The following is an 11,374-nucleotide window of genomic DNA, read 5'->3' as shown; positions in this document are numbered from 1 at the left end:
CTTTTATCCTTTGCTGTTCAACAACAAAAAGAAAGAAATCAGTTTTCTTTGTTTCAATCAAATAAGACGGACGGAAGAAGAAGAAGAACGAGAAACGAATAGTAATCACATTCCACGACGTTTAAAGCTAAACCTTTTTTAAAATTAGTTATCAAAATACTTCTTAATATTCGAACAAGGAGTAAAAAACCGAACAACAGAGAAATTCTCCTTATTATATCTAAAATTTTTTTTATAAGAGGATAATAAAGGAGAATCTAATTGGTGTTTCTCTTCTGTTACATTATAACGGTGAGGGAGGGTTTAGAGCTCAATCTGGTACATATCTACTACCTAATATTTATCTTGTGTAGTTTGTCGTTGTCGTTCTTTTAAGCGAATCTGCGCAAATCCACACATCACCACTGTTTGACTGAATTTAAAGTTAAAATTTAACTAAGTTACGGCTACTCCATGCTGATGTATACAATCGATAACCAACAAGCCACTATTTAGTGTTCCGCCCTTCTCGCACTCCACCTCCTCGCTGTTGTCAGCACACCTCAAAAATACGGCCCGCGAAAGAAAATGGATTTGAAATTTTCTATATTTCAGTTAACGGGTTTTGCGCCAGTTCAAATGGCGCGCTTTTAAACATTTTTACGAGGTTTGACGTAAATTTTCTTGATAATGCTTAGAATTTAATTACGGGGTCACTAAGACAGATGAATTTCGATAGGATCTTTTAAATAGTATACAAAATGTTGTCGTGCTATGAGTAGATTTTTGGTACTTAATTTTCGCACTCATTGCTCGAACTTTAAGCGTAATCCATCTTAACTTGTTGATCTAGGAACTGTTTGTATTTACTTAGACGTTTAATATAAATAAACAAAACAAGTGTAGGATTTATAACAACTTGCATGCCAACTACATAACGCTTTTGGCATATTCAAAATCGCTTTTATCTCCTTTGAAACATTGATACTAATTTCTTGAAACGAGTTTTGTTATTATTTTTGCATTTTTCTATTGGCTGTCCACAATATTTATACATTATGTCGTGTCTTTTAGTTTTGTTCGAGCTTTGTATTATTATTTTTTCTGAACATATCATTCATTTGTTAAAAACATCGAGTAAACATTTGATGGATGCTCTTTAAAAAAATTCCTATGTTGTTATTACTGTACTGGTAAGGCAAAGGTTCCTTTTTTCGCCAATTGGATGCACAGCCGTATTTGGCTCTTTAAGGCAATTTTTCGTGGGCTGCCAAGGGACACATCTTTAAGTTCTGTAGTTCTGATTTTTAAACTGCGCAGCCCAAAGGACGAACGAAGTGATTGGTTCTTTGAATAAGGCTTGCGTTTCAAGACAGCCAGTAGAAAACTGCTCTATATTAGATTATGATATTTCATAGGATTATTTAATTCTTTCTCAGTTGAGATAGTGTAACTGAACATAACATTTAGTCGATTTAGATTTTGAGTACTGTTAATAACTCAACATAATGATTTCTCGTGTTAAATTATTGTAGCTGTTGTTTCATTTTAATAGTTAGAGCTTTTTTGTACCTAATAACCCGCTTTTGTAGAATTAGCCATAGCTGTTTACAAGACAATAAATTTTCTACACAAGTATCCAATATAATTCTTGCGTCTTATAATTTTGTCCGGCCCTGATAACTTGCATGCCTTTCACAAGATCATTTGCCTATAGCAAGATGTTTGATTTTTAATATTTCGAATTTAAAGGGTGTTACATATCTTTCCATTTAGTAGTTGAAAAGTGTTGAAAAGCACTTTTCTCTCTTTAGGTTTGGTTCTTTGGTTGGTCGTTGGCGCTGTTGCTGTTGTTGTTTTATGTTAGTTTTGTTTGTTTGTTTGTTTTCTTTCCCCCCTCCTTTCTTTTAAGATTTTGGCAATTCCTCTTTATGCAAAAATATGGAATTCAGGTCATGAAAGCTAAAAGCAATGCAGCATTCTAAGCAGGCAAACATAAAAATTTCATTGGAGAAATTAAATGTATTGCGCAATTATAGTTGCCTCGTTCTAACGCTTCAGCATTTGTTTTTTGTCCTTCTTGTTAACATTTTGTCTTGGTTAATTTCAAATTATAATCTATAAATTAGGAATAAAACCTTTTTTTAACTGTGGGATATTAAACTAAGATCGAGTTTTTTAGTTCGACGTAAAACGTGCTCGTACAGGATCGTGGAGCGGGAAGATAAATGTTTACAATTTAGCTTGCTATCACGGAACTTGATTTGATTTAACTTAAACATAAAAGGCAGTTGGTGAACCTTAATTACAGCCACTTGATAATAAAATTTAGAGTGCATTCGCTCATCCCCCAACGCAGCAGAACCTTTTATTTTTTTTATTAACCCACTCTTCACTTCTTCATACAACATATGTATACATAAAATCAAAAAAAAAAACAAAAAAAAAACCCCAACACCCAATTATCACAACACTTTATTGAGCATCCCTGTAAAGGCTTTCCAGCATCAATATTAAAATATACAGAAAGTAAATAAGTTAGATATAAAACCGAGAAAAACTATTTACAATATCATTTATCCGAACTTATTTTACATCACATATTAATTCATTGAATTTTGTCCAATTCAATTCAAGGAAAGCGTTATTTAAGGTGCACGATTTTGTGTCATCGGTTAGTAAACAGTTTATGTCAAGATGTCACAAGAAATTTTGGTATTAATGAAGATTCAAAATGATATTTAAACTGGAAAGAGTATTGCATTATGTTTGTTTTGTTTGTTACTGCAAAGTGGTTCAGAGGGTTGATGAAGTGTTGAGAATAGTCTTTATGATAATTTACTCTTATCAATGTTAGTTTGATAATGATAAAAGTGTTTTAACGTGCCCGCCGATGTACCACAACCGTTTAAAGATTTTTACCTTTATGTTCTATGAATACGCGTCTTTCAGGAAGACTTTATATTCGGTATATATCAAGGTTTTCTTACGATCTTCAATTCGTTTGAGGTTCACAATTTTAAGTATCTTAATTGTGGTACATTAAAGTAAACTCTGTGGTACATGATGTCAAGAACTCTTTTGTTCCTTGGTAAAATTATGGTATTAAAATTTAAAGGAAAACTTGGTTTTCGATGATAGATCCGAAATAATCTATGCGATATTGAAGCGGAAAAAATTGACTTTTTATTTGGTTCTTGTCAATGATTAGTACTTCAATTACAACGCCTCATGGAGAACTCAATTTTTCATGAAGTTGTTTGGAAATAGCATATGAGTTGAATGTCATTTTGTTGTCAGTAATGATTTCTGCCATGCCGGCTTTGCTTCCGCGGCTTATTGTAATGAGACCAAATTTACACAAAACAAATGTTCAGTCCTTCACGCAACATTTTTTCCCGGGAATCAAGCTGGAGATGAAAAAAAAGTGGAGGCATTTTTTTTTGTTAGCCTGAACCCAGTAAAGCCTCGTTACTTGCTATCTCTTTTATCCAAAAAAAAAACATGAAAATGGTTCAATTAATTTGTATTCAAGTGTTTGTAATGACCTTGGGCACATTCTAACCGCCCTTTGACTTTTCTGTACTGCCGGAAACTGCGTTTAAATTGCATCCTTCAGCGCAGTCCATTATTGTTCATGAGCAAAAATTTGTCACCCAATCTTCCATGATCCAATTTTGCCTGTTAATTAAATGGAACTTCAAAGCAGTGGTTTAAATGTGAAAGGGAGCGGTACACGGGCGGTCAGCATCAAGGACGATAAAAACGGACTGCAGACCCCATAAGTTGATACCTTTAGCCGGTTAGTTATAAACTGGTCAGTAATCTTCACTGAAAAGCAAGTTTACTCATTTAATATTAATTTGGAAGTTACAATAAGGCAAACTTCACGGACTAACAAAAGCCTTTGTTGCATTCCAAACACAAAAATATAAAGCCTTTGTAAGTACTCTTAAAACTACCTAACTTGTATGGTTGTATGGAGAATTTCGTTTTATAATAACCAGGGCATCTTTCGGCGGCTTTGAGCTTTTGATATAAAACCGGATTCAGAATGTAGTTTCCTCGTAGTAATACGAGCCAAAAACAAATGGAATTAACGAAATCTTAAAGGGAAAAGGAAACGGTGAGACAGATCGAACAGTCCAATTTCCGGAAATTAAATCTGCACTGAAGTTCAGTTTCAAGCATCGGCTTAATTCTCGACTGCCGCTAGAAAGTTCTGATATTCCGCGCGCCCAATTTTAATTTTCTTTTTTAAAAAAATGTAGTTATTGACTTAACAAACATAAAAGATGTGTAGAAAACATTTTTTTTTACTCACTATTTAAACAATTTTTGTTCTGACGTTTTTCTAAATCTTATAATTTACCATGGGGCACATTTTGGCCGATGACATTTTTGCAAATTGCATTTGATGTTACATGTACCAACAAGGTTGTCTCCGTTTTTTTTTTCCGTCAGGTAATTTTTGGATCGAAGTATTTTTGTATTATTTTTTCAATAGTATTTTACATTCTGTTTGAGTTATTCGAAATCTGTTACTGAAATCAAACTGTCACAGTACTGAAACCGCATTCAAAACTCGGAGACACCTTTCCAATACTACAACGTTTGTTACCGAAATGGAAAACGCTTGGACAAATTCAGACTCATTAATTAAACCCGTTTGACATCAACTACGAAAGGCAAGCGGTACACATTGCACATATTTATGATTACCTGTCATCAGCCGACATCTGTTAACTTAATGGGTAAAAACTGTCAGCGGGAAATTCAGCAACAAAAAGTACCGACAAACATTGTTTTAGTTTGCGGTCAGCGAGCTGTTTTTAAACAATATTCAATCACACCATGAACCTTTTGATTCGGCTTTTGCTCTACTAAATAAATTTATCACTATGTAACATGGAGGTGATGAGGCCTTTATGGCGCCATCCAAAGTGCTAAGGAACATCCTAAACCCACGGGCGGTCAGAAAATCAACTCCTAACCCTTGCTCGCCTTAAATTTTTCTTCTAAAAGGTTTAGTTTGTAAATAACTCCAGCGATAATATATTCAACATATTCACTCTATTATCGATACAATTTTTTTTGTTAATAAAACATGACTAAATCGAGCACAGGTGCAATAGTTACACATACTTATTCTATTCTGCAAATAAATCTTCAATCCGCTCTTCTCCTCTTTTGGTCCCTCTCTCTCTCAATCAAGATTTCTCCTATTTTTTTCATAGAATAATAGTAAAAAAAACAAGCAACACAATGGATGCATGCTGTCAAGTTGATCGATAGAACATAGCTAGATTCATTTCCGCTTGTCAGCTACCAATACCTGAGATGCAAATACGTCAGGCACAGAACACTGGCGAAGAAGTAAAATCGAATATCGAAACTGTGGTACTGTAAACCTTTGGCAAAAAGTTGCGAGATTTGATTATTGGACCCCGGTGTTGATAGGTACTTTAAAGAGCGATGAAAAAAGACGTTTAATAAATCATTCTATCCAAGTCGATTCAAGCTTAAGGTTTGGATCAAAAAAATGTTAAAAATGTTAAATGAGATATTTCGTGATCCAAGTCACAATAAAACCTAAGTAAAATTAAGGAAAATCTTGCGGTTGCCTGGGTATATTCTTTCACCGGTACACGCCAGTGCGCAATATTTTGCCAACATATCAATTTTGGTTATTATTTTAAGTCAACATATATAATAGATCCATAATATGTTAACTATACTTTTGAGAAGGCGTTTTTCTTTAACAATAAATCGATGTAAGTGACTCGATGAATTGTATAGACAATTTTTAACCTTTAGCCGCTGTATGTTTACTGATAAGGCATCTTTTCTTATGTAAAAAAAATCTTCATAAATTACATCATTCTCTAAGAAACGATGAGTGTCGATGTCGTTTCAGATGTGTGAACTTGTCGTTGTTTCTTTAAAATAAGACGTCTTAATAAATGACTCTTGTTTAAGCGTTCGAGGCTCGTCCCTCATTTGACATTCATTTAAGGATATTTGAATATCAAGGTTGAAAATAACGTAAAAAAAGAAAAACAAATTTTTAGAAATGCATCATGTTGGTGTCCATGTACGGTTGCATATTTCTGTTGTGACTTTTATTATTATTTTAGTTTCATCAAATTCGTTATAATTTTAAATAATAATAAATAAAAGAATTAGCAAAGTAAAAGTTTCTTTCACCTGTCTGTCGCTGTCACACTCACCCCCCGTATCGCAACATTTTACATTTTGCGCCTCTTAAACTGGGAATTTCTATAACTGTATGCTTCGAAGCCCAAGAGAAGTGCATTACAACTTATATAAAATTCAATGTTTTATATATTATTGATTGCTATTAGCCTCCCCGAAGGCCACAAAGCCTTTAGCGATGGTTTTAATGGTTGTAATTGAGACATAAAGATGCGCAGTTTTGACTTTTTCTTGACACATTTAAGTGCAAAATCCGTGCATGCCAAAAAATATTGCAACTTTACGGTTAGTTATTTGCTGAAAACGAAACAAATATAGATGCACAACAAGTTCATGGTAATAAACCAAAAAATACTGTAAAATTTCTATTTTTTTAATTAACTGTCCAATGGAAAAGCAGCTGAAGTGCGTGATGACATTTTAATAATAATCATTAGGATTTGCATTATGTTGAAAAGTCTGAATCGATTGCAACATAACTGACATAACATGAGGCGTTCGTTTAAAAGTCCTAAAAGGCGGAGCGCGTTTTTTTTTTTTTTTTTTATCACGCTGCTTTTTTGTTGTATTTTCACCTTGTCTCAATGTGTCTTCCTGGGAAAAAGCTTTAATGGGTGGCGTTTTGCACGCCATAAAACATTCAATCCTCAGCAGGATCTGTTCGTTTTGTATAGCCACTTGCCAGGCCAGCAGACATCAGGAAAAACACTGTCTAATTACGTCTGTAAACTGTGATGTATGCAAATGAATTGCTTCTGTTGTGGGTGAATTTTCGATTCAGCGACAAATTACGCGCAGATATAGCGTAAGACATTCTCAGCTGTTTTTTTTTTTTATACCAGAAAAAAAATAATAATTATACTTTTAGCGCTCATGCGAAGCTCATAATGGCTTTTAAGTTACTTTCGATGTCTTGCTTTAAGTAACATGATGCTTTTACTTTAAAACTCGATTCTTAATTTCCTCTAGCATTGTTTCCTGCAAGCAGGGAACACCTGAAAGTGGACGCTAGGATAATCGAAAATCCCTATTTGTCAATGTTTATTGGCTGTTGTGTTTTCCTTTCAGACTATTGTCTTGTTTTAGCCACAACCCACATACGTTACATCTTCAATTTAGGTTAAACGGCAAGCCACGGGAAAAAAAAGATTAATGTCGAATACGCAATAGCTCGATGCGCATTTCGCGTAGAATTAAATCGATTCTATCTCTACCACACGAATAATTAGTCTAGTAAAAATAAAAGATTATCGATTAATATCTATCATTTTGCATTAAATATCTCCTGGTAGAGTGATACGCAGTTTATCAATTTGGGGCGCAATAAGGAATAATTAGTTTTTAATACATTATTCATATTGGAGAGAATAAAAGCTCTGGGCATTTCATTCCGTGCAAACTATTATAATTATTTTCTGTTTGCAGATTATTATTTTCTGACATGCAGGATATAAGTGAATCGATCCTTTGACTCGCCGCAGTCACCTCTTGACGTCGGTTTGCGTAGGAGGTCGTCATCTTCCTTTCAAAAGCCTCCATTCATATCGTTGCATATCTATATTCCAAGATTAGTCCGCAAGGATCAGTTGCTTGCAGGCCACTGACCTTGAGGCGAACTACCATCATGACAAACTCGACAACCAAGTCGGCAGCCAACAGTTCCAGTGCACCCATTGTGTGCTTCGCGATGGATTGTACTTTCACAAGGGGAGAGCTTGACTTCATAGCATTTTCGCTGTTTTCCATTGCAGCGATATCATTGCTTGGAAATATTCCTATTCTGATTTCCATTCTCTTTAACTCGAAGCGGCGAAATTCTTCGAACTTGGCGACTCTCAATCTAGTCGTATCAGATCTGCTTATCACGATATTCTGCATACCGTTTGTTACGTTGGATATGTACGTTTTCGATTTCTGGATGTTCGGCCACATCATGTGTCCTCTCGTAACCTTTGTGCAGAATACTGCGGTCCTGGCGTCGCTGATGAACCTTTTGACCATAACTTGCGAGAAGTTTCTCGCTGTGCGGTTTCCGTTTCATGTTCGCCTCCGAAAAAAGCTGGTCTGCCACTTTATGCCTGTCGCGTGGATCATAGCAGTAGTGGAGTCAGGTTTTTACGTCCAGTACAAAAAAATGAAAGAAGTCGACGAAAACAAGTTTCACTGCATGGAGGATTGGCCAGATAGCCACACATATGAAAATGCAATTATTGCCAAGCTGGCGTTGTTTTTCGGCCCTTTAATTCTGATTACAATTCTGCATTCGATAACAATTTACACCCTTGTAAAAAGAAAGAGATGTTTCAATCTTCAGCAGAACAGGAGTGAAAGGGAATCATTCAGAAAAACTCTTAGTAAGCACAAACGACAAAGAAAAGCCGTGAAGATTATCTTACTGACTCTGATTTCTATTATTATTTGTTGGTCGCCGGTTTATGTGTTCATGTTTGTCCTCATGTTTGACTTCGTTTCCTCAAAAGTAACCTATAACAGTATGAACATTGGTTTCACCGTCTGTATTTGGCTTCTGTTTAGCCACTGTTCTGTTTTCCCTTTAATCTTCTTCTTTTTGACGCAGAAAGGCAAGGAAACGATTGCCTTCTGCTCTCTTTGCCTCAAGACCTGCAGACTGCAAGGAAATAGCTCTAACATGGGGACTCTGCTACTTGACAGTTCTAACAACCATGGAGGAAGTTTTAGAACCACAGGAAGGTATTCAAGCTGGAGAAGAAGTTCCACACCAGGGGCTGAGACTCGTTTATAATTAATACTCGTGGTCCGGTCGTAAACCTCAGTGCATTACTGGTGATCATTCGCCGTCGAAAACGTCTTCCTCGCCTGAGCAGATTCAGTGTAAACGTCTGTTCGAAAAACGTAAGAAAACGCACTGGTCGTACAACCCATATTTTGTAAGATATAATAAGCCCAAAGGCGCTTTCAGTGAACCCGTAGGACACCAGGAATCCGCCTAATTGCTTATGACTTCCCGTTTCAACGCACAAAGCTGACGATTTAGAATTATTATTTATGGTAAATACCTAAATATAAAACGATTGCGTGATATTAGTCTCAAAAGTTAAATAAGGTGGAGAAGCAAGTGACAGTAATGGCATGATGTAGTTCTCAATTAATTGCCGGGTGCGAAGACGCCCATAAGGAAATGATGGGATACTCATTGTAAATTGTTTGAAAATCATCTTAAATGTTTGGGTGTTAGTAGTTCGAGTTCATTTTTACCATTTCAGATAGACCTTTTCTACAAGCTGGACCTTTTTAAATGAGTAATGTAGAACACTGGGTCGGCCAAGAGCCACTTGCCAGAACTACAGGACGAATTTAATGTCAATTTCTTAATAACTAGTTCCTGTTAATTTGCGGCGTACTTATTATAATGTAGCTACATATAACGGTACCTAAGAGGCAACATTATATTTAGTGCCATAAGTCTTCACCCCGCTAACCAGCTTTGGAGCTTATTACAATAACTGTTTATTCTTCTCTGACAGAATGTCAACCTCTTCAGTTATTTCTTTGAGTTCTTCTCATGAAATTCTTTCTAAAATCATACATCAGTGCTTTGTTCATTCTCTGTAAATTGGTTTAATAAACAGTGTCGTATCGTTGACGTACGTAGCTTTTCGTTGGAATATTTATTAAGGCGTTTGCGAACATTAGTGCAGCCGCAAGCTGCAGGTAAACTTGCTCCCGAGGCAGGCCAAATGTTATTGATTTTGCAGTATGCGTAGCCTGAAAATAGGAACCTTTAAAAGTTAAAATCAAGCTGTGCAAGTGTCGTTAGCCAATTGAGAGTGCATGGCCAAATGATTAAAGCAAGCCCATAATTACTATGGACGTGATCGAAATTGCGAAAACAAATTAAGTAAGCTTAAGTAGGACTAATCTTGTGGCCATGCGTGGTGAACAACAGATATGTTTTTGTTAGTAGTGGACCTGAAAGCAGCCCAATTAAGTCTGGGGCGGCAGAGACTTATTTTAAGACTTTTAACCCACAGTGTAATACATTTGACGATCAAATCCCCATGAAACTCGTGTAGTTTAAGTTTCAATAAATAGTAATTACCATATTGGTGTAATATATCATTACTTATTTATTAAAAAACGTGATCTCTCTCCTCGGTGGGGTATTACGTAACTACAATGTGTAACTCAGAACATTTACTTAACAATAATAAATACGTCTAATACTTCAATCTGCAAGACCACAACTAGTTTACAAATTTCAGGGCGTCCAATTATATATTGACATGTTTAATAGGCTTCTTGCACAGAGAGACCTCGGTGGTTCACAGCGAGATATTTATAAGCAAATCCTGAACATACCTACCAGAGTAAGAGAATCAATTATAACACGGTCCCACCAACCAAGTTTTAATATGGAAATAGAAATGTTTAGATTAATGTTGTCACTTAATGAGTTTGAGGGAGCTCAAGTTCGTGCCCATATTGATTTAAGGGAACCCCAAGCTGTTTACAGTTAAAGCCGTTGTTTAAACGCTAGATCTCTCAGGCAAACAGCGGGAAACACGCTTAAACCATGCATGTATGCCGGTTTGACATTGACCTACAGAACAGCGTTTGATCACGAACTCGCCACGATGTATAAGGTAATGTTATTTTCTTATAGAAAAACAAAACATAATTAACAAATTTCTGGATTCTAATTGGGCAATGGCAAGTGCATATTGAGGGTTCTGATCTGTCAATGACAAGTGCATATTCGGAGCACGTATAGAGTGCAAAACGGAATTATAGAGTGTAATAAGAAGGTTGTCGGTCAGATTCTCTGTTTCATTCAAAGACGTGGAGCGAGAAAACTTAATGGATTGGTTTACACCTCCTTTCAGTGTTACGTGTACAGCTGTCTTTCTTCGTCGATCCATCTTTCGCCATCGTCTTTCGACGTGCTGTTTGAAATGAGCCAATCAAAACTGATGCATACCGGAGTTGGTTTCATGCAAATGTTTTTAATTCAGTCTGTAAAGACTAAGTCATAAAAATGATTTTCTCCTCGTATAAAATTAAAAACATTTTCAGTTTTCAGGACCCCATTCCAGATACTCTTAAATCCCTTGTTGTTTATCAATTTACTTGTGCGAAATGTAACTCCCGTTATATTGGTGAGACTTCTCGCCATCTTTCAGCAAGGGTTAAAGAACAT

At 35.8% G+C, this 11,374-nt stretch overlaps 1 protein-coding gene across 1 annotated transcript; it reads left to right on the top strand.

Annotated features, from left to right (window-relative positions):
• The first annotated feature begins 7,714 nt into the window (after nt 1-7,714).
• Nucleotides 7,715-10,516, top strand: LOC144644419 (neuropeptide Y receptor type 1-like). The gene has a single exon (XM_078503896.1). The coding sequence runs from the start codon at nt 7,820-7,822 to the stop codon at nt 8,957-8,959; it is 1,140 nt and encodes a 379-aa protein (XP_078360022.1). The 5' UTR covers nt 7,715-7,819; the 3' UTR covers nt 8,960-10,516.
• Nucleotides 10,517-11,374: the final 858 nt, after the last annotated feature.

The sequence above is a fragment of the Oculina patagonica genome, chromosome 2, assembly GCF_052425735.1.
Source record: "Oculina patagonica isolate OP01 chromosome 2, crgOcupat, whole genome shotgun sequence".
NCBI classification, from domain to species: domain Eukaryota; kingdom Metazoa; phylum Cnidaria; class Anthozoa; order Scleractinia; family Oculinidae; genus Oculina; species Oculina patagonica.
The sequence above is the reverse complement of the archived record's forward strand: the minus strand, read 5'-3'. Positions and strand labels throughout refer to the sequence as shown.